At 40.8% G+C, this 22275-nt stretch overlaps 4 protein-coding genes across 20 annotated transcripts in view; 1 reads left to right on the top strand and 3 right to left on the bottom strand.

Moving 5' to 3' along the window:
- Nucleotides 1-2284, bottom strand: part of Fas3 (fasciclin 3) — a 30773-nt gene extending 28489 nt beyond the window's left edge. Inside the window, exon 1 of one of the 2 annotated variants that reach the window (XM_065490874.1) lies at nt 1928-2284. In XM_065490874.1, the coding sequence (XP_065346946.1) occupies nt 1928-1994 (67 nt within the window). In that variant the 5' untranslated portion in view covers nt 1995-2284. The remainder of the gene's footprint in view (nt 1-1927) is intronic. The other variant, XM_065490875.1, reaches the window with a different exon arrangement.
- Nucleotides 2285-3524: 1240 nt separating this feature from the next.
- Nucleotides 3525-7570, bottom strand: LOC135942487 (low-density lipoprotein receptor class A domain-containing protein 3-like). The gene is made up of 8 exons (XM_065488617.1): nt 7411-7570; nt 7228-7357; nt 6968-7157; nt 6156-6316; nt 5978-6100; nt 5793-5921; nt 5666-5722; nt 3525-4872 (listed from the first exon to the last, which is right to left on the bottom strand). Exons 2-8 carry the CDS (start codon nt 7277-7279, stop codon nt 4430-4432), a joined length of 1155 nt encoding a protein of 384 aa, XP_065344689.1. The 5' UTR covers nt 7280-7357; nt 7411-7570; the 3' UTR covers nt 3525-4429.
- A 143-nt stretch (nt 7571-7713) lies between these two features.
- Nucleotides 7714-11265, top strand: Fkbp59 (FK506-binding protein 59kD). 3 transcript variants are annotated; one of them, XM_065488615.1, is made up of 9 exons: nt 7714-7843; nt 8701-8935; nt 8997-9139; nt 9194-9317; nt 9379-9626; nt 9677-9839; nt 9898-10064; nt 10332-10520; nt 10704-11265. In XM_065488615.1, the coding sequence occupies exons 2-9, from the start codon at nt 8707-8709 to the stop codon at nt 10854-10856; spliced, it is 1416 nt and encodes a 471-aa protein (XP_065344687.1). In that variant the 5' UTR covers nt 7714-7843; nt 8701-8706; the 3' UTR covers nt 10857-11265. The 3 variants fall into 3 exon arrangements, with proteins under 3 accessions (XP_065344687.1, XP_065344686.1, XP_065344688.1); XM_065488614.1 differs by lacking the exon at nt 7714-7843 and adding an exon at nt 8460-8616; XM_065488616.1 differs by lacking the exon at nt 7714-7843 and adding an exon at nt 8460-8616 and having other exon boundaries at nt 10689-10847.
- A 350-nt stretch (nt 11266-11615) lies between these two features.
- gek (serine/threonine-protein kinase gek) lies at nt 11616-22198 on the bottom strand. Of its 14 annotated transcripts, none has more exons than XM_065489603.1 (30): nt 22056-22198; nt 21475-21569; nt 21192-21413; nt 20939-21129; nt 20800-20880; nt 20444-20743; nt 20245-20388; nt 20070-20195; nt 19592-20018; nt 19330-19537; nt 18958-19272; nt 18612-18903; nt 18349-18558; nt 18151-18299; nt 17994-18100; nt 17678-17722; nt 17277-17318; nt 16677-16837; nt 16269-16575; nt 15924-16210; nt 15723-15866; nt 15531-15666; nt 15042-15473; nt 14539-14727; nt 14292-14477; nt 14121-14223; nt 13896-14067; nt 13733-13844; nt 13527-13666; nt 11616-13041 (listed from the first exon to the last, which is right to left on the bottom strand). In XM_065489603.1, exons 3-30 carry the CDS (start codon nt 21388-21390, stop codon nt 12931-12933), a joined length of 5316 nt encoding a protein of 1771 aa, XP_065345675.1. In that variant the 5' UTR covers nt 21391-21413; nt 21475-21569; nt 22056-22198; the 3' UTR covers nt 11616-12930. The 14 variants fall into 14 exon arrangements, with proteins under 14 accessions (XP_065345675.1, XP_065345678.1, XP_065345679.1 ...); XM_065489606.1 differs by having other exon boundaries at nt 20070-20192; nt 21192-21416; XM_065489607.1 differs by having other exon boundaries at nt 16269-16572; nt 21192-21416.
- Nucleotides 22199-22275: the final 77 nt, after the last annotated feature.

The following is a 22275-nucleotide window of genomic DNA, read 5'->3' on the forward strand; positions in this document are numbered from 1 at the left end:
GCTAAACCTTTATTTATTCCCATGCGAATTTGGGTTTGATTGCGGTAATTGGACCTGTTGAAAACAGATAATCCTTGATTTGGTTAAAAAACATAATTTCGATCTGGGATAATTTCCAGCCGATCATTTAAAAATTCAATTTCCAGCCTTGTTTATTTGGTGGATTTGCAAGTAGCATAATAAAAAGCCACAGAATGTATTTATAACAGAAAAGCGTTCAACTCATCCTCTAAAGAGAAAATCATAGTGCGTTTTCTGTTTGTTAACATTTTCGGGCATAAAAAATATTAAAGTCTCAAAATATTGCATTTGGAAAGATTCACTTTTAAAAGCTATGATGTTTGGACAGAAACGCAAGATCTTTCCGTCAAGACGCAAAAGGAGTGAAAATGTATTAACTGGGGGCAACTGGGCTTTTGAATCGGCTCAGAAACCGTCTAGAACTGAATGGATTTACATAAAAACGTCTAATATTCACAGCCCTAGAGCTTATCTCATTACAACAAAAAATACATACTTTTGACGTTTATGTTACCGTATGTTATGTACTTCTAAATTTAAAAAAATATCAAATAATGGAACAATGACATTACGTGGAAAAATTTTAATTTTATATAAAGGATTTTTAGTGATAATTTAACATGTCTATCTCTTAAATTGCTTTCTATTGGCATCGTTCATAGAGAAGCACTATCAGCTAATGAAAAGGGCCTTTTCATAGTTATTTTAGTTTATAGATATAGACGGAATGATAATGTCAAGCAATGCCCTAGCAATTCCCTTTCTCGGCTAGGTTTAATTGTACTCATGTCGCTTTCCTCTCCTCGTGGCCCGCCGCAATTATTTCAGATGCGTTTTTTACCCAGCCGGAATGAATATGTATATTTTAAAAACAGTATGTATGTATAATTACGGCGTTTCACGCGAGTGCAACCAACAGGATAGCAGCGCGGCTGTACGAACCAGATTATCTTTGCCTATGTACATTATCCGGCGTACATAGGTGCACTTTTTTACAGCCAGGTAACTAAAGCCAGCCATGGGCCGTTACTTTTTTACCAGCCGCCATTGTCCGCGCACGCTGCTTCTTCACTAAAAATACAACGCCTGACCTTGGCGCGCTGAAACAACTTAGTTCGAAAAATCGTTTTCCTTATTATTCAGGACAGGTAAAATAGTTTTTCCCTGAAAAACGATTCCATTCACGAGATCCATACAATACAACATATGATACATACATCCATACATAATATGTAATATGTACATAAAATATTATGCAGGGCAAAAAGTTCAGAGAATGGATATGAGCGTCTTTTCTTTTGGGGACGAACTACGTTTATAACCTAAAATGTATTTTCATTCCATATAGAATCATTATTATTCTTCGGTCTTTAGGGCATTGCCTCCTGGAGCTCGGAACGTGTTTTCCCCACTGAAATGCCAAAAATCATTTTCGTTCTTTTGTACTGTCAGCAGTGCGGAGCAAATCGAAATCGTGTCTTTCTTTCGCTCCAAGTAAAATACGAAAAGGGAGCAAAGCACATGGACATATATAAGAGAGAAAACTCCATCGTTGTGGCAGTGGCAGAGAAGCGCGCAAACAAGTGATTGAGAGGGTGCATTGTGCGCTCTCACGTCCCGGGCACAAAGGGAGGGACGCTTAGGCGGCCACCTGGCGGGCCTAAAAGCGCGGGGGCGACGCATTCCGAGTGATCCTCTAATTTCGGGCCGAAACGCCGCCGCGGGTCCTGCGGGATCTGGCGACCGGCACGGGGCGGCTTTGCCAAAATTGGCCGATCGATTCGCGCGCCTTATCAACAGGGGAGCATCGTGCCGCTGCCGGGGCGGGGACGCGCCCAGGGTCGGGGGCCGCCCTTTGCCTTGCATAAAAAAAACAAAAATCCTGAATGCAAACAACAAAACTCACCTGTGCAGAGCGCCAGCAAGATGGGGACGATACACGTCCGAAGCCTAATTGTCGAGCACAACGTCATGGTAAAGCGTCCGCGGGATTCGCAAACTTCAGACTTGCAAGGGTTCTAGCGAGCTGAACGGCTAGGGACTCACTAACGGCAGCTGATTACGGCTAATCCACCACTTGCCGGCGGCTTGATTTCTCACACAATCAAAGTCAGGTGTATGTACATCCAAAGTGGCGTCAGACGCTGTGCAGGCGAAACGATGCCGAGCGAGCGAGGTGCGAGCAACGAAGGCTAGTCCTTGAAAACGCTGCACTCCCGGTCAAACCTCTATGCTTGCTATGAGTTCAAGCGAACGACGCTGCGTGCGCATCTCTTTTCTCTCTCTCTCCTCTCTGTGGATGGACTTTGATTTTTGCCGCCAACAATGACACCTAGCGCTCGCATGGGGACCTGCAGCCTTCAAACGGTGCCGACTGCAGCGACGTAAGCGCCTGTGCCGGAAACCTTGATCTTATTCTTATCAATCACCATCTTTGAAAAAATTGTACTGACTGGCACAGGTCCATACACGTCATACGTCCCTGTTTTTTCCATCCTGGCACTGGCAATAATCGCATCATTTAATATCTTTAAATCTTGACCCACATAATATATTCAGAGCAAACAACAGATTAACAGACGGAAAAGTACATAAATAGAATAAAATATACATTAATATCTGTGGGGTATAGTTTCAATAATGTGATCGTGATGAAAAAAATATTTTTTACATTTTACATTTGGTTGAATATTGCAAGAATTAATAATTATTCGACTCTCGCATGTACACACAGTATACACACTGAAATGATCGAATAATTGAATTCATGAATTTTGAATTTGACGTTATGTAAAAAATGAAAAGTTGAAAAATATTTTTAATCGCGATCGCGCGCGTTGTGGCAATTTTGTTGCATTATAAAAGCAACGTGTTGTGTGGTTTTTTTGCATTATAAAAGCAACGCGCATGAATTATGATATTTCCTTATCTTCAAGTGATTTTTAAATAAGGCTTAAAAAGTTACCGCATGTTATTTTACAAAATTCAATAATTTTTTCTCTTCTTTCAAATAAATAATGTTCTTGAACATTTTCTTGAAAGTTGATGAACGACTATGTCGCATAGGATCTATTTTTGGATGAATTTGTTACATATTACAAATATGTATAATTATGCTTTAATTTTTAGCTAAGCTTCTTGATATATTATTATAGTAGTTGCATTGACATTTATTATTAAGATTATTAGTTGATGGTTTATACTTCATAATAATAAATTACAGCATAGCTGTAGCGAACTTAGTTCATATGAAAAATATGCACCTCGTTATTCAAAACATCAATCCTTCATGCAAAAATTTCCCTAATGTTTGAATAAGTCCTGTGCGTTATTTCTTTTCTGCACTTAACTAGTCTCCTGATTAATGCTACGCTTTTTTTAATTGAGATTTCCTTACCTTGGATAAGTAGTTAAGTTATAATCATAGGTTGTGTATCGAGCTAAATATTATAGAATCTAAGTTTTTAGATATTGGGATTTGAGGGAAATAAAACATTTTAATATCAATAACAAATTCGTGTTAATCAAGGATTTGCCTCAAATCAGCATGCTGTGAAGATATGCAAAATTCCGCGGTTTGATTGAGCGCATGACATGACATGTAGGTGTGATTGATTTATCAAGTTTTGATTTCAGACAAGCATTCTGATTCTTGGGTTACCTCTGATCCGGATTATGTTTATTTCAAATCGGGGGGGGGGGGGGAAACTAAATACAATGGCACCTCATCAAACAACAATAATCGTTATATAGTGCAGTCTACAAGTGGAAAACTACAAAATTAATCAGTTGAGTGTTCTTCTAAGCTCGAAAAACTGCTTAAACATCTGAAATTATGGATAACATAGCTGAAAACTAACTAAGTACTTATCTTTGATAGTTTATATATTTGATATAAATCTTGAGTAAAATGAAACTTAATGGCACCTTGTGTGTCTTGATTTGTGCACTATATAACAAAAGAGCTTAAATATTTGTCTCGCAAATAGCTTTTAAAATAATTGTCATCATATTGCGCCTTAAGTTTAAATCACAATTAAAAGATTGCAACAACGAAGTACCTCTTTTAAGAAAAATGAGATTTAAAATGATTGCAATTGAGTTGCGCTGCGGAAGACTTTGTTCTTCAATAATTATTTAACTCTGCACTTACGTCCATGCTAAAAATTCTAGACGCGCTCGCACCAAGCGGCAAGATATATAATTATTGTTAACTGGACCGCAAAAATGTTGGCCAATGATCCTTCTGCTTTGTGTTTTTCATTTTCAACATGGACTTTTTGTGCCTACATGGGCCACCTTGGCAAAACTAATTCTACATCATTGTACTGCAAAAATTATGATATAAAGAGAAGAATATTTCAGTATTCAAGCTCAGGTGTGTAGGAAAGACGACAGCTACAGGCAATCAGTCAGTGGGTGTTGACGTCAGAGGTGTCGTGACTTCAGTCTCGTCACTCTGGCCAGAATGCTGTTGCTCCTGCTGCGCATTCCTGACCAGATTCTCTTGCGATATGTAAGGCGGGGGTGGGCCTTCTCTTGGCGGGGAGCTCATCACCTCTGTGTAAGGCGGAGGGCTAACTGGACGCCCGACAAACTGAACGCCATTGTTGATGTTGTACGTGACCAGGAAGCCAGTAGGTGGCTGGAACTCGTTTGGAGGATTACGCAGTTCCCTGCACATTTCGTACAGGGGCTGCATGTGGTGGTGGTGCTGGTGGGTTCGGGTGGCGCTGGAGGAACTTTGGTTTGCTTGGTATTGATTGCTGAGTACCAACTGCCTTTTCAAGTGGATCTTGCAAATGAACCCCCCAAGCGTGATCACAATGATCACAAGCAACAACAAAAGGCCTGAAACCAGACATAAAAAATTAGAAACTTCAATTGATTTTTCAAGGGACGAATAGCTAGCGTTTCAATAAAGGACCCCAGGCAGTAACACAAGCTGGTCCTTTTCTGGACTGGGCTTCTTCCAATGAGACTGTGCGCCTGTGTTATTCGTGCTCCGTGTTATTGGAACACAGAGTTTTCACTAGTTTTTCGATCATCTCAGAAGAGATAAACCGATAAAAAAGTATCAGAAAGTTAACCACCCCCGGCGAGAACCACTTTTGGCCCAAGTACCTTTTCAAGCAGGGTTTGCAAACACTGGAACGCCCTGCCAACGATTTTGAAAAGACTGCAACGCATCAAAGGAAGGGTGGTACGAAAAATTTAGCCCTGCAAGCTATTAGGTCAGCAAATGAATTCAATACGTGCCCAAAGCGAATGACAAGGGGCAGCACTAGTCAAAAGGTCTTGCGAACGACCACAAAGGCACCCACAATGGAAATTTTCATTGAAACGCTGAACAAATGATTGATGAAACTAATTCACGCATTATGCTTGACGGTGAAAACAAGCAGGCAGAAAGTTTTACTACTATTTGTGAATATCTGCCAAATCAAAATGGAAAGTGAATCAAAGTTAATAACATTCAACCTAACAAACGCATCACACTCAACAATGTTATCCAACGCTTGAATTTTAAATTTAATATTTTGAGACTGTTTGGCTCTTTTTAACATCCAACTAAATTTAAATCAGATAAATTTCTCTATGTTTTAATATTAATTTTCAACGATATTATTTCTTTAATACATACCTACTACAACATAGACAGTTGTTTTCATCATTCCTTCACCTTCATATCGTCTGTGGTCTATTTGAAGAAAGTAAGCTGTATAAAAACAATTTTGCAAACCCCTCCCAGCTTGGAAACCAATACATACGTGAGAATTGGCAGCATGATGGTTTCTCTTTAACTGTGCAGTTCATGTCTACGTATATGTCGCAACACCATGTAAATGGAATGCACCTGCCATTGTTGCAATGAATTTTATTTGCGCAAGGAAATTCACCTGTGAAATTTTGTTGGAAAAATCTTAAATGTTAATTGTATTAATAGACTATTGACCACAATTGCTGGGATGTTCATCTGCACCTGATTTGCAGTCGTCTCTCCCATCACACATGTATCTCTGAAATATGCAATCACCATTGGGACATTGGAACAATCCAGATCCACACGGTTTGCCAGCTGATATGACAATATATGAGTCACTTTGAAATCTCAGGAGCTCCAAAAAACTTACTCTTCATGTTGACCTTAACAGTTGCCGACAATTTCTCATCTGCATGGTCCATTTTAAACGGCGTAGCTTCACACATATAATCTCCATTGTCGGATTCAAGGAGTTTCTCAACTATAAGCTTATTGCTGTTATAACCTTCCGTTAGAAAAACTCTATGATCTCTGAAATTTTAAAAGGCAACCACTTTTTTGTTAGTTTCCCAATCAAGGCTTCATAACAATACAGTATTACAGATATTAAATTATTGATGCCAGTGGAAAATAATTATGTCTCAATATTAGTTTTAGTGTAGTTCATCTTTTGAAGATAATATTTTTGCGATATTTTTTGAACCTCTGCTCAGCACATCCTGTGGGCTGAGCTCAGGTCCAAAGGTCCCAGGTCCCAATAACACCGCCAAGCAGATAACATGGAACAAGTGGCCTGAGTGGCCGCAGAGGAGCTTGGCCCAATGTGGCCATCTTTTCGCCTCCCCGCACCAAGGTCTTTTAATGAAACGCAAGAAACTTGTCTGTAAAGCCACTGAAAAGGTGCGTAAACCAGCAAGTGGCGAGACGGCACCGGTGTGCCTCCCAGCCCATCGAGATATTTGATTGTTTTGAGACACTAAATTAACCACCTTTTGTGCCATCTCTGACATTGGGCAGCCAGTATTAGATCCCCGAACTGCTCAAATATCTCCCACTGTTTTGAAAATCCTGAGAGTGCCTTAACAATGCGAGCAAACGGGCTGATTTAATGTTTACAAAATGCCATACACACATCAATGCACTTTTAGTGGTCAATATGAAAATCAATTACAAATATCTTACCGATACTGAGGTATTGGAGGTACATGCCAAAAAACTTTGTATCGGGTGAGAGGCTGGTCGACACGACAAGTCAGGTTTAGAACTTCTCCAACTTTTTTCTGCATGATATACGTGGTCTGTGTTCCAATGCTATTTCCTCTCACTGGCGCCAATTGCCGCGGTGGGTCAGTGACTATCTGCAGCTCGTCAACTGAACAATAATTTGATATATTTTTATTAATACCGATAATTGTTTTGATGTAAGAACGAATTGATTTTACCTGACAGCGAAAGCGGTGGAAGGAGCAAGAGGACCGACAGTAATATCAACATGGTTCATAGGATGCAAAAAACTAGTCTTCTGATAGATGCCACCATTACACTCGCAGTGCCCGTCTTATTTACTCACTTCTGTACCAAAAGCTCGAGGTCAAAGATCCGAGATCCGAAAGCATACTATTTACATCAAATATGGAGCACAGAGATCACTGCTAATCAAGATATAATCTCGTATTTTGAACCGTTAAGCGAGACAAAAAATAAATATCAGCAGCAAGAGCCTCGAACAAAATAAATGCACGCTGCAGCTACTCTGCTCATGCTCACAAGTAGTGTGAACTGTGAAGAGTGTGAAGTTGGCAGCCCACTCGAGGCACTGCATAATAAGTGGCCACGGCCGTCTTACTACGCTACCAAGCCGCAGTGCTTTTGGACTTTGGACTCCATGATATTATCGTCTGGAAAAAAAAACATTGAAATTATGCTGCGCTCTCTGCTTTTTAGTCGCTAGTCGGCGTCGAATAATTATTTTTGCATCGGAATCGAGGAGTAGAGCTGCCAACCTTCGGGCGTTTGGGATTATCTCCGTCTTGAAAATTAACACTATGGTGATATAAGGTAAAAAAGGAACCTCTGGGTTCTTACCGTTCTTGGTCCCAAAATTTAACCTTGGCTTATGGGAGTGGTAGGGAAAATTGGGTTTTTACTTTGGCTATCCAACACCCCTATCGAGGTGGAATAATATGAAATCAACGCTGAGACAGTGCATTATGTATTACTTATCCATAATATTCACTTTTGCGAGTTACAAGAAGTGACAACAACTATTAGCAGCTTGCAATGACTTGCGGCACAGCATCATTATGAAACTGGTTTAACTGATCAATGGGGGAAAGCGTAAATTTTCTTAGCAGTTACCACCAGAGATTGTAAAGACACGCTGCCTAGCCTGGATGATTTTTGGCATTTTCAGTGCCTTCAATTTTTCTTCTTAATTCATATGTACCATTTATATTGTTATTTCTTCCAATATTTGATTTTGCTATTAAATTTATAGAATGATCCCTTAATATATATCTATTGATTTATTTAAAATCCAAGGAGCCTTTAGGAGACAAAAATTGGGATCCCCAAAGGTTGAAGAAGCACCATTGCCGCTATTTTTTAAAATATAGGAACTTGGAACTTTTCATTGGTGAATTTTGTACGCAAGCGTGAACATAAAAAAGAGAAGGAGGACAAGACGAAAGAAGCAAGCGCAAGGCCGCAAGCATAGCGTTAGCTAAGCAGGGGAGACCGGCCGCGAAGCTTCTAGCAAAGTTTTATATTTCTATTTTTCAACGAATTTTAGGAAATCTAATTTTATTTCTTTTGAATTCAATATTTAAAAGGTTAAGTTTAAAGGGAGCTTTTGAGCCAAGCATACCGATGCTTTTAGCGTGAACATTTTAAGTTATTATTGAACCTTTACACAGGTTGCCATGACTGTGCCAGACAAGATCGAGCCGTACAACCCAGGCCCAAATGTTGTGGACATCTCTCCGAACAAGGATGAGGGTGTCAAGAAGGAGATCCTACAGGAAGGATCAGGCAGGCTCATTCCCAAGGGCTGCAAGGCGATTGTGCACTACACCGGGTCTCTTCTGGACGGCACTGTTTTCGACTCTAGCAGAAGGCGCTCTTCACCTTTTGACTTCGAACTTGGCAAAGGCATGCTGACATTTTCATTAATAAAATAATTAAAATTTTTACTAATGGCTCAATCTTCCAGGCTCAGTTATCAAAGCATGGGACTTGGGAGTTGCAACCATGAAAAAGGGCGAGAAGTCCATGTTTGTTTGCAGAGCAGATTACGCCTACGGCCAGAGCGGAAGCCCTCCAACTATACCACCGAACGCTACCCTTGTTTTCGAAGTAAATATTCCCTGGGATTTCGTATACCATGAATACGTAACCTTTGAATTACAGATTGAACTGCTCGGCTGGGAAGGAAAAGATGTCAGCCCAAACAGTGACAAAAGCATCATGATCAATGTCATTGATGAAGGCGAAGAAGGCCATTATGTCCTGAGCGATGGTTCGATGGTTGATGGTACGTTATCAATGATTCATTAATAATAATTGCAGTCAGATAAGTTTTATTTCAATTTCAGTCAATATTATTGGCAAGTACCAAGAGCACATCTTTGAAACCAGGGATGTTACTTTTATGCTTGGTGAGGGAGCCGCCTTTGGACTGTGTGAAGGCTTGGAAATCGCGATTTCCAAAATGAAAAAGGGAGAGAGAATGGAAGCTGAAATCAAATCAAAATATGCCTTTGGCTCTGAAGGCAACTCTGCATTGAACCTTCCGCCAAATGCAGACATTACCTATGAAGTGTTCATGAAACACTGCGAAAGGGTATGTTGGCTGAATTTGTAATTTGAGCATGAGCTAAGGACGAATTTCAGTCAAAAGAGAGCTGGGACTTGGATATGGAGCAAAAGCTGAGCGAGAGCAAGTTGTTCAAGGAAAAGGGCACACAATACTTCAAAACTGGCGTTTACCCAGTCGCGCTGCGCATGTACAAGAGGGCCGTGGAGCATCTGGAGTACAGTGACGACTACAGTGAAGGCAAGGAAGGCTTTTGCGTTCATGAGCAAATTTTAATTGAACCATTTTCAACTCTCAGAAGCCAAAGCAAAGAAGGACGAACTCACTGAGTTGCTCCTCCAGTGCAGATTAAATATTGGCATGGTGTATTTGAAGATGAACAACAACATCGAGGCTAGAGACATCTGCACCAAGGTTCTTGAGCAACACCCGACCAATGAGAAGGCCTTGTTCCGTCGCGGCCAGGTATTTAAACTTGCCATAAACCTAATCTCACTGTCAAATTTTGTTAGAACTGTATTGCTGGCGCTAAAAGATTTGAAGTGCACACTAATTCAGAGCAAGAATTATATTTCAATCCGATACTTCTTGAACTTTGGGCCTTGTGCTTCATGCTGGCTCTTAAAGACCTGCAATCAAAATGGTGTAAATTGTGTAGCGTAAAATCATATTGATCACATCTTTTCACTCCTCTTTTTAAGTTTCAAGTATTTGAAAAGTGTCTCTTTCTAGGCCAACATGAACATGATGAATTTTGATGTGGCCCAAAAAGATTTTGAGGAAATCCTCAAAATCGAACCTCAAAACAAAGCAGCTGCCAACCAAGTGAAACTGTGCGCTGTCAAAATAAAAGAAGAGCTTGGCAAGGAGAAGCGTCTCTACGCAAACATGTTTGAGAAGTTTGCGTCCATCGACAAACAGGTGAATTGCATTGCATGTTGACAGAAAGTCTGAGTCGTATTTTTCATCTTGCCATAGAGCATGCAAAAACGGCTCAGATTTTTATGTTCATCATTGGAAATTAAAGCAAAAGTTATTTAGTAGCATGGTGTGATGTGTAGTGTTGGTACTGACTTGATGTTTTTTAAGGGCTCATAATTGCAGAAAGAAGACGCTGAGAAACAGAAGCAACCAGACGTGCTCTCATCTCTTGGCGAATGGGGCCAAGACGAAAGTGAGCAAAAAAAATCGACGTTCGAAGAAGAAAATCCCGAAGTCCAGCTCTTAAGTAGCGCTGGCGAATTTAAAAACATGTAATCTGCCAACTTATCAGTCACATTGCTATCTAGTTTCTGTGAGACCAAAGTATTTTGTGTAACATTCCATCAGTGTTCTATGGAATAATTTCTTATCGAGTCAGTGAATTTGATGAAATCAAATCTCAACCCCATGAAATTAAGCTTCGTTTTGGACGAAGGCCCAAAATGTTGATTAACTGTTCATTTAGCGCTGCTCTTTACTGGTCATTGTGTAGATATATGCCAAGTGTTTTCACTTGAATTGCTCTGTAATTGCAAATTACAAATTTTGGAGGACTTTCGTCTTGAATATGATCTCGCTTGACACGATTCGGAATCGCGTAGAACCATTTGGAGCCTGCGATATTGCCTTCTGTTTGTGGATGCGTTCTCAGCATTTAATAAAACCTTACCATGCTTTGCTAAAACTTGTGCCTTTCTATGCAACCGCAAGACTATTCCCCAAGTCAATCTGAGAAAACTGAATGCCAACATTTTTATCAGTTATTTTTCCCATCTCAGCTGAGCCAGGTGCAGTGAAATTTAAATACGATCCTAATTCTAGTGCCAATCTCATACTATCATGAATGAATTAACAGCTGAGCACTAGAAATATTGCTTTTGAAAAAGTACATAGACTCTTTGTTTAATTTTTTGAATTAATGGCTATAACTAGGACAGGGAGAATTTATGCAGAAATTGAAGAGAAAAAAGCATTTATTTTGGTTACAAGTATTAATTTATTTATACTTTGGTGGATGTTTTCAAAGACAAGGTATTATGATTCGCATTTTGTTTAATTGTGTATGCTGAATTAAATAACTTATACAGACTTTATTAATAATGTACAGATGCGCTCTCCTTTTCTTTAACACTCTGCATTTGATTTGAGAAATATCTCCTGAAATTGAATGCAAAAAGAGTAATAACAAGATACAATACAAAACAAGTAATTCAAAACAGCGAGAATAAATAAATTAAAACGATATAAAGCAATGAGTGTGTTTTGTGTTGCGTATGAGTGTATGAATGTGTGTATGTGTATTTTTATGCAAGCGGACAATGGTTTTTCACATCTTCGGTTGAAAAATGCATTATTCCCAAGTGAATCGTCCATGACCAGTGGGGGTGAATCGTTAAAAACTAGTGTGTGGTGTGAGCACATGCAAATGAATCAAGTCAGCTCGTTCTGCATGGCAGTTGTTCATCAGATTGCACAAACTAAGCTCGTGGCGCTGGTAGAATTTAAGATAGAGAAGATCAAATCACACCGGTATACTTATTGGGTAAATTGGTAATTTAAGGGCTTTCATGTCGCAGCAGTAGGCGCAGAAATTCGCCATAATCTTGTGGAATGGTACTTTCAGGAAGTAAAGGTGGTATTGAATCGCGAGGTCAAAGCTTGCTGGCTGAGACAGTCGGAACAAATTTGTTCAAACACAAACAGGCCGTAAAACTGACCAAACATGGTCATAATTGCACATGAGCAGCGATTTCACATCAAATTTTTAGCTTAGTTTGACCTCACCTAATTTATGGGGATGACAGCTATGAAATTTGTAATTTATCTTCATGACTAAGCAAAGCACTGCAAACCAATTGGAGTTTTTGATAATTTGTACCATTTCTTTTCTGTTTCTAATGTACTGCCCATCGTTATAAGTTCGTCAGACTTGAGTAATTTATCCGATTTCATTTCAAAAACAAAAACTTATATACAGTATAAATAAAGCACAGACAATAATATTATTAAAATAATAATGTACATGTGACAATTTGTTTTAGTTGACTAGTAGTAAAAATCCCCCTGTTAACAGTTAGAAGGGCTAAAGACAATTTCGGATAGAGAACAACTTAATGACGTGTCTGTCATAGGTCGAGATAATTTAAACATGTAAACCTGCTCTCGTCAAAGCATAAATAAGGCAAATTGCTGTACAAATTTTCGTAACTAATCACTTTCTCGTACGTTTGCTACATCGCTAGGGAATCGAGTGGAAGAAGACGATATAATGCATTTTCAGGAGGTATGAGTGGAGCACGCTTGTTATTTAATTACTTTTGTTTCCTGTTTGCGATATTGACTAAGCTTCTTAACTGTCATAACTTGAGTCCTGCTCGTGCGCCGGACTAGGTGGAGTACTTAGGTTGCTGCTGTTGTTGGAGGCGATCGAGTGCCTTGGGCTACCGCTCAGACCAAGCTCCTGGGGATACAAAATCTTATTGGAAACACAATCAACTCCAGCAAGCAAGCACCACACAAGGGAGCCAAACACATCTGGTCAAACGTTAAATTGTTTTGATAGTAGCAACAAAAGAAGAAATAAAGATATAAATTTGATCAAGTAGTGTTGTTAAAATGAGACCAAATGGAGTTCAATTAGTCATGCATTTTTCTAGAATAATTCTCTCAAAAGGTTTTTGTTTCCCAGAGTTTTTGAGGCCATTTTACACACAATAAACGAAAATACTATTTCAGATTAGCACTAGCCTTATTTCACTGATATCATGACAAAACATTTTTTGCATAGAATTTGTTAGAAAATTTCATTATAATTTTATTTTCAGTTAAATTTTATTTATATAAAAACCTATTTAAAAATAGGAAAATTCCAGTGAGATAAAATTTGTCTTTCAACTTTCAACTGCGCAGTCTTGAAATTCAAATTTCAATGTTAAGGGAACTTACTCTGCTTGTATCATGCAGGGAGCCTGCACTGCCTGCAGAAAGGTGAGAGCTGGTGGCTTCCGAATCAATGTCTGGGGTTCGCGGCAATGAGGGTGGAGTGACTGTTGGTCTCATTGGGCCTAACGATCTGCGAGATGAACCTATCCCAACAAAATAAAAAATAAGTGAAAAATCGAGTCAGAAAGTGCAAAATAACAAACACTAACCATTGTGAGAGGGAGGTGGTTGAGGTGGGAGTCTTGGCGGGTGTCCCTTTAAGGAGTCAGAATGATGGGAAGCTGCTAATGACTTAGTGGATGATCCCAACGAATGGAAGCTCTAAATTAATATGTTAGAGAGACAGGTTGAGCAGACACTAGGTTCAGTTACCCTGGGAGGAGTGGCAAGAGGTTGAGGCGAGGCAAGCGGCTGATGGTCCGCAGTTTCAAGGGTGGTTGGCAAGTCAAGCAGGCGCTGATTTTGGATTCCATCTCCGGGTCCCATGTGGCTGATGTGATTGAAGTTTGTCGGTGCGGATATGAGCTTTGACCTCCTGTCGGTCCTACAATGAATTGACTATTCCTTGCAAAAAAGTTCAAAGCATGCTCAGCTTACGTTCTGGTAGACTTGTTAGCCTCTCGCAGCGAAAAGCGTCTTTTGGGTCGTGGCATTTTGCGGCCAGAAAGATCAGACTGAGATGTGTTCACCAGCTCACCGGCTGCAGTTACACACATACATGAATTAATTATGTAAGACACAAGTCAGGGAAGAATGATTTTGACTCACGTTGATGAATGTTGCAGATGTAAATCATGTGCGGCATATCATTGACCGTGCACATGTCTAGAGAGCCGTGTGTATCCAGAGGGAAGCACTTTTTCAAATTCAGAGTTTGGATCCAATCGCCTGTAGCTACATTGAAGACATCAACGTGCGTTTCACTGTAGACAAGCAAGTGACCTCCTTGGCAGCCTGCAATGCGCAAAAGTTGATAGTCCATCGTCATAGGACACAAATTATTTCATCTACTTACTGACTGCAAGCGGGATAGCTGGATACATGATCTCCTTTTCCCTTGACTTGCGACCCTGGGCGTCCACATACACTGCTAGAGTTTGAAATACCAGCAAGAACTCCTTGCTGTTCAACTCTATGGCCAACATAGCATCCACTGCACTGTACGTCAAAAAGCTCAACATCTGATTGTCTGGGTGGACTAGAGCTGTTAAAAAAATAAAAAGAGATCAGATATATTGCTCAGATGAACTACTGAAATTTTCCAAAAGGAATACCAAGCTTGCTTTTAGGACTAAGTATATGAATTGATTTTTTTATCTATCTGCTTCCTATAAAAAAGTTTATTAAACACGGGCTTGGTGTAAAACGGATTTTACTGAAATTTTGAGTATAATAAACTTGTAATTGCTTTTTGAAACATTATTTAAAATGCGTGAAACTGCAATGGAATTAAATTATTTTAACATGTATTTAATTTATGGTTTGGATTTTTTTAAAACTTTATTTAAAGACACTCACACATGGGATGCTGGTCACCAAGGATGCTGTAGATGGTAAACCCTGACTGGTAGCCAACGCAAAGGCGGCCGTCACTGAAAATGTTTAGCGTTTGGGCTTGCGTTGGAAGCAGAACCTCACGCAGCCGCTTGTGTCTGACTTTGGTCCTTGTGATTTCATAAATGATGACTTGCGAGGTGTTTTGCTTCTTGATGGCAACACACAAGCAGTATGTGTTTGCTGCACCAGGTATCTTCTTCATAAGGCCAGTGGTGAAAGAAATGCAGCCTTTTGAGTCGCCCACCTTGACCCACTCAACGTCTGATCCATCCAGTGCCCTCACAGGCACTAGACGCACCTGCCGCTGCTTGCCAGCCAGAACTACTAGCAGCTGCTCCTCAATGATGTACTCCAATTGGAAAATCTTTTTGCCATCGCCCACCCTAGCGATTTCTGCAACAACCACAAAAGTATTTTTATTGCATTCATTATTTATCTTTTGAGTATTACCACTCCTGTCCAAGTCTAAACAGAATAGACCCTCTTCAGTGCCCAAGACTAGTCGATCAGGGTCGATTATTGCACCAGACATAGCGTTCTTTATGAAAGCTAAATTATTATCCAAGAGATCCTTTGCCCGGAAAACCTAATTGATAAAAATTTACGATAAGAGTGCAAAGAATTAAAAAGATGAATACTTACAGTCCTATTGGGAAGATTATTTCGTTTGAGGATGCGGTGAAGTTCGCAGAGAGCAACTACCCATTTGGTCTTCTCGCTTTCAGTATCAGCAAGCATCAAGGTTTGATTTTTCATTCCACTCGATTCCATTAGCGACGTAGTGATCTGAAGGATAGATTTTATTAATACAATGTCTTTACATGTCTAGGCAGAAATAATTACTCTAAATATGCAGGGTATGTCTTTCTTGGTGGCGTGTATGACATCAGAGTCCCTGACTGAGCTGACAGAAAAATCTTCATCCCTCATGTCCAGGAGCAAAGAAACGTGGACACTGGGCAAAGCATTCCGATCAGGCGAAATATCGTAGAGAAACAGTTTGAAATCGCAGACGACCACAAACTGCCGAATCCAGCCCTTCTTGACTCCACCAGGCTTGGGAACTTTGACGTATCCTTCGTACGCGGTGCCAATTCCTCTGGTCGGATCTATTCCCAGAGGTCTCTTAGCTGTTAGATTACCACCAAATAAATATTTACTATCTATAGCAAGACATGGACAACTTACTTTGATCCGCAGGTACAGGACAAATGGCAGGAACTTTTTCACAACAACCAATATGGCAAGCAAAACCACACACTTCACACACAACGCCTTGTCTGGTTAATCCAACCATTAGGGAGGTGCAGTGGCTGCATTTGGTAGGAGAGGAAAAGGTCCGCACCAAGAATTGATGAGATTTTGGCTTGTAGTGTGTGTCGCCAAGCGTGATCGGACCGATGGAGCGCATCGATGACATACTTCCCATCGGCAACTGTGGCAACATTTTGGAGTCGCTCGGAGAGCTAGGTTCTTGTCCGCGTCTGACCCGCTGCTGTGGAAGAAAAAGGGGGTGGAGGTTGCATTAATTTTGGCTGGAGCGTTAAAGAGGCAAGCGGCACAGCACTGGAGTGAGGGGCGCAAATTATTACTTACAGAGCTCAGGTCTGACAAGTTCGATTTGCTGCTGGTGATGGAAGGCGCTCGGTTGTCCTCGATGTCCCCTTCTTCACTTTCCACGGACCCACCATGTCGAATGGGCGATTCTTTCAGGAAATGATCAAGGTATGAGATTTGCGAAGGTGGCCGGTCCAAAACTGCAAAATCGATATCAACATTAGACAAGCTGAGGTAATGAACAATTATCCAACATCTATTTAAGGAAATTCGACATCTTCAGAATTTATATACAATTTCTGAACCAGAAAATAAAAACTGAAAAGCAAAAAACTGGCATATTTATCTCTGCTGTAGGAGATAGGAGCAAAAATTCAAAGTGTAAAAATGTTCACATAAAATGTGGTTAATGTCAAACTTAAAATCGAGAAGCAAAATTAAAATCGTGCAGACATCTCACAGGTGATCTTGCCACCTTGGGAGCAAACTGGTATTAAAATCGTTTTGCGGGCCCACGGAAATGGAATACAAAATAAAGCTGAAATGTTTCATGAGGTTACATAGCATGGTAAAAAATGTAGATAAGGTAGCAAAATGGTAGAGGTCGTAAATATTTTTGGTCCAAATAAAAAATCTCACCTTCCAATAGGGACAACATATAGTTGCGAACTCCGTGTGACACTGAGACCCAAAAAGATCAAAAATAAATTTCAGAAAAAAGAAACCACTCAGAATACAAGAAATCGGAGTGGATTAGTCCTACTTCCGGTCACGAAAAGTGAAATTACGAGTAGTACAAAGAGGACCAAACAAGATGCTTAAGAGTTGAGGAGAGCAACAGACAAGAACAGGAAAATCTAATAATTATTGTAAATGATCACGGGGTCTGCCAGAAATTGAAAACGCCAAATTTAGACATGAGCTCAAAACACATGTTAATAACATCAACTGAGGCTGTTTCTAGAATTAGCATCGGCCACTAGCAGCAAATCGTCAAACCAAATCCAATACTCTCAGGCAAGTCGTTTTCAGTACTTTACCAGAGGAAGTGTGGGTTCTTCCTTGTTTTCGGCTCCAATTAGCAGCTTAGGTGTCAGAAATAAATTTTCATAAGGAGCAGCAGTAACCCCCAAAGGCAGCTTGTTACACCAATAAATATGGGCATTTTGTCTAAGGACATTGAGCAATTCGTATGTTCATCAAAACTGCCCAAACTGTCATGTTAGAAGAGAAGAATTTTAAATGTGCTTACAAGGACCAAAGGATCAGAGTCAAGAGAAAATAAATAGAAAAATATGGCCGATTGACTATATCCAAAATCTTGAATTTTTGGACGCAACAGACTAGAGTACTTACATCCTTCTCCGGACTCAAGCCGCTGTTGCAACTCCTTCATTTGGATGTCCTTGCGCTTCACTTCCGAAGCAAATGTTTCAAGCCGTTGGAAAGTTTCTCTCAGCTCCCTGAACAAAAGTTTTCACTGATATGAACTTTGGTTTAAATTGTAACCCACTTTTGTGCTGCAATGAGATCAGATCTTGTCTTGCTAAGTTCCTCACTAATTGCCTGTTTGGCTTGGATTTCAGATTGCAAACTACTTTGAAGGTTCAAGAGCTCCATCTTTTCCAGCTTCTGGGACCGCCTATTCCGCCAGCCCTTGTCCTAGTCACATTTCGTTAGAAACTTCCAAGGCGTTCAGCATAAGGCTTACGGAATTGGGTGCTGCACCGCCAGAGTGCTTGAGGAACTCCAACTCTTCAGTCATCTTGGACGCAAGGGCTTGCAAGTAGCTCCTGGCGTCTTTCTCATCACTGACCCATTGAATGATTTCACTGATTTGCGCTTCCCATTGAGCTATTGTCTCTTTCTTGTTCCGCAAATCTTCATAGTCCCTCTGCATTCTATTTATGGTTTCACTTAGCTATTGGGGCGAAAGATGAGAGGTGGCATTCTAATAATGTTGAGATTTCCTACCGTATTAGTATCCTGAATAAGTTTCTTGTTGTCCTCGATGAGGATCAACTTATCTCTCTCGTGAATTCGTTTGATTTCTGATATCGTTTCTTCACTGTCAGTCAGACTCTCTAGACGCGACTTGTCAAACTTGTCTTTAAGAATTTGCACCTCCCGCTCAAGCACTTCCCGTTGAGATTCAACTTCAGCAAGTTGTTCACGCAGATTGCAGCATTCAATGCCGAATCTGCTTTGCTGTGCGGCTAGTTCTTCGTTGTACGTAACTTCCATTCTTTCAAAGTCGGTTTTAATTCTAGAAAAAACGGTGGTTAGTGTTTAGTTTTAATTATGGTGACCTAAATCAAACCTGACAAGTTCCTGAGTGGTTTTGTTTAGGCCAGGAGCGTTGGGATCTCCGCTGATGACAGATCTTTGGCGCAGTTTTTCCATTTCTTCCTCCATCTGTTTGCAGTATTCCTCAGTCCTTTCGCGTAACTTCCTCTCCTTCCCAGCCTCTGCTTGTGCTTCTTCAATTCGAACTTCAAGCTCGCGACGGAGTTTCTCAGCCCGTCGTATGTCCTGTCGTAGTGCGTCCACTTTTTGCATTGCTTGTTCCAGTTCCTCTTCCTTATCCCTAACTTGCCGTGATAACTTTTGTTTTTGTTGACGCAGTTCCGACAGCCTGATCACAAATATCTTTGTGGTTACAGCATCTTGCACATGTTAAGATATAACAAACCTATCTGTAACTTCAGTGTATTCAGTCATTGCCAACTTTCTTTGGCTAAGAGCATCTTTCAGCTCCTTTTCTTGAATTTTAAGCTTATCAGTAAAATCCTGTTTTTCCTTTTGTAGTTCTTCCAGCTCTTTCCTAAGCACACTAACAAGCTTGTCCATCTCTTCAGTATCCTTTGAGTTGCTCTGACTGTGGAGCGAAGTCTCTAATTCTAAGAAGGAATATTAACAAAAACATAGATGACAATTATTTTCAATCAACTAACCAGTATTTCTCTCCGTAAGAAGCATAACTTTATCTTGCAGCATGCGGAACTCATCTGCCGACAATTTCACCTCTTCTGACGCTGGCCCAGAGCCCAACTGTAGTCGCTTTTGCAAGCGAGCGTTCTCCTCCTCAAGCTGTGCTATTTTGGCAGACTGATCTGTGCCTGCGACCGCCTGGATTCCGTTGGAAAGCCCAGAGCAGAGGTCTGACAAGGGACTTCCTTGAGTGAATGAGAATCCAACAAAAGGCAGGTGCAGTCCACTGAATGCAGAGTTCGCCTGGGGCGGCACGGCGTCAGATATTCTAATGTCTGTGTCGTCTACATCAAAATTAGAGGTGTCTGTTGGACTAGAGACTTCAGGTATGTAGGGGGCAGTGCTTTCACGAAGCCCTTCCCAATCGATGTTAGCAAACCAGGGATGGGTCTGCAAAATCTAGATTAACCACTGATTGAGCTGAGACGGGTAGAATATTACCTGGAAATCACTTATGCCATGCTGCCCCAATCTGCAATCTGAACTGCAGATGAGCTTCCTCATGAGGTCCTTTGCATTGTCAGAAATTTCACAGCCAGAATCAGTAGGGAAGTCAAAACAGTTCTGCTTGAAACCCTCGTTATTTATTGATTTTTAGAGCGCTTGGAAACCTTACTTTGTGGTTCATTATTTTCCCGTATGTTTCCACTAGTGACTCGGCGTAGAAGGGAGTCTCACCATAGATCATTTCGTACATGCAGACGCCAAGGGACCACCAATCACACTCGGGACCATATCGACCCTGCCCATCCTCCATGGCCTAAAGATTTAACCAAATTAAAAAATTTAACATCAAATAAGTTTAGTATTCATACTCTAAGAATTTCCGGTGATATATAATCTGGTGTTCCAACAGCGACATTACTCTGCACTGTACCATCTTCAAATAATTTGAGGCAGGATCCAAAATCGGCAAGGCGAATGTGGCCGTTGGCGTCTAATAACACATTGTCTGGTTTGATGTCTCGATGTACGTAACGTAAGGCATGAATGGAGTTGATGGCCAGCACCATCTCAGCAATGTAAAAACGGGCCATGTCCTCTGGAAGACGGTCTTCAAATTTGCTTAACAGTGTGAGTAGGTCGCCGCCACAATAGTAGTCCATCACAAGGTACTGTACAATTCATTGAATTATCAAATGGGGAAAATATGCGCATTGTTATTACTTACTAAGTTGTTGTCATCTTGAAACGCATAGTGAAGGTTTGTTATCCATCTTCGGTCTCCAAAAACTAGCACATCTCTCTCTTCCTATTAATCCAACATTTGAATCGTTACACGCACAATCAACAATTTTCTCTGTACAAACCTGAAAACACGCAGTCTCTGCCCTCTTGAGCATTTCCCACTTATTCAAAATCTTCATGGCATAGACCTTATCAGTGTTTTTCATCTTGACCACACAAACCTCGCCAAACGCGCCTCTTCCTATCACTTTCAGTATTTCAAAATCGTCTCTAGACAATCTTGCACCCTTCACATAAGTTGCACATTTCCGCACTGCAATGAACTCAGAAAAATTAGTCCCAGAGAACCACACTTAATAAACCGGCGAAAATCACCTGATTCTATGAACTCTGATACTGTTTTCTCTCTCCGTAACGACGAATTGCAACATTCGTCGTAAAGCACCAGCAATACGTCCAACAAAGATTCCACCGAGAAACATTTGCCATTCGCCTGGATAGGGCCGCCCAAGAAAACTGCTTCCAGTTCCCGGAGACGGGTCTCCGGTATTCTTGGGTGCTCCTGGCTGGCCATTGCGCTGCTATGCTATCATAAAACTACTGCCAATAAACACCAATGTAAATAGACCGGTCTCCAAGCTAAATCACAGGTGATTACCAGGGAAGAACAGGACACGCATTTTACTTGCTGGCACAAGCCTGTTGTCCCAGTAGCAGGGGAACTGTCATTCCTGTTGCCCCTTTGCTCTAAGTCTGAAAAAATAAGAAAATATATTTTCAACTAATTTCCAAACAATTAACTCTTGGGCTGAGAAAATATTTTGGTGGGTGAGATAGTCGAAAATAGCCTGACAAGTGTAATTAGTGAAAATATCTTCACAGGGGGCCCCAGGCTCCAATCCGTGTAATTTATTCGTGCGGATGTGCATTTAAATAAGATGTTCGCAAGAAATTTACATACAAGCGGGCAAATGACGTCGACGCAAATAGGAGGCCGGCGTACTACTATTTCGGACACAAAGAATTATGCCGCCTTTGTGTAAGGCGCATTGGATGCACAGATTAATGACAGGACAGTTATTTACTTGCAGCAGTGATCAACTTGGACGTGACCCCACACCAAAAAAATGGCGGCCACACCTAGCCGACGTTCATTCTCGACGACTTGGAGCCCGTGAAAGGGGTGGGGGACGAGTGAACAGAACGATAATGGTCAGCACGATCTACACTAGTGGTCACCTTAGCGCATCACCAACCCTGTCCTGTACTAAAAGGTCGGGGGTTCGCACACAAGGAGCTATGTTTAGTTGTGTTTGGGACCCGGATATGACATCATATGCATAATGTAATACAAGTACGTATGTACTATGAGTACATACTCGCCTCGTATGCGCGGTTGCTGCTAGAGAATGAGAATAAATCTGGCAACGTGGATTTCCTACTGTCTTTTGTGTCCCGG

This window comes from Cloeon dipterum, chromosome 4, assembly GCF_949628265.1.
Source record: "Cloeon dipterum chromosome 4, ieCloDipt1.1, whole genome shotgun sequence".
NCBI classification, from domain to species: Eukaryota; Metazoa; Arthropoda; class Insecta; order Ephemeroptera; family Baetidae; genus Cloeon; species Cloeon dipterum.

Coding starts and splice junctions, on each gene's coding strand:
- LOC135942487 (XM_065488617.1), bottom strand. CDS start 7,279: ATGTTGATATTACTGTCGGTCCTCTTGCTCCTTCCACCGCTTTCGCTG. Junction 6,317..6,967: donor CCTCCAATACCTCAGTATCG/GTAAGATATTTG, acceptor TTAAAATTTCAG/AGATCATAGAGTTTTTCTAA. Junction 5,723..5,792: donor ATCATGCTGCCAATTCTCAC/GTATGTATTGGT, acceptor TTCTTCAAATAG/ACCACAGACGATATGAAGGT.
- Fkbp59 (XM_065488615.1), top strand. CDS start 8,707: ATGACTGTGCCAGACAAGATCGAGCCGTACAACCCAGGCCCAAATGTT. Junction 10,065..10,331: donor CCTTGTTCCGTCGCGGCCAG/GTATTTAAACTT, acceptor GTCTCTTTCTAG/GCCAACATGAACATGATGAA. Junction 10,521..10,703: donor TTGCGTCCATCGACAAACAG/GTGAATTGCATT, acceptor TCATAATTGCAG/AAAGAAGACGCTGAGAAACA.
- gek (XM_065489603.1), bottom strand. CDS start 21,390: ATGGCCAGCCAGGAGCACCCAAGAATACCGGAGACCCGTCTCCGGGAA. Junction 18,904..18,957: donor ACCACTCAGGAACTTGTCAG/GTTTGATTTAGG, acceptor CGTTTTTTCTAG/AATTAAAACCGACTTTGAAA. Junction 17,723..17,993: donor GCTTGAGTCCGGAGAAGGAT/GTAAGTACTCTA, acceptor CTGACACCTAAG/CTGCTAATTGGAGCCGAAAA.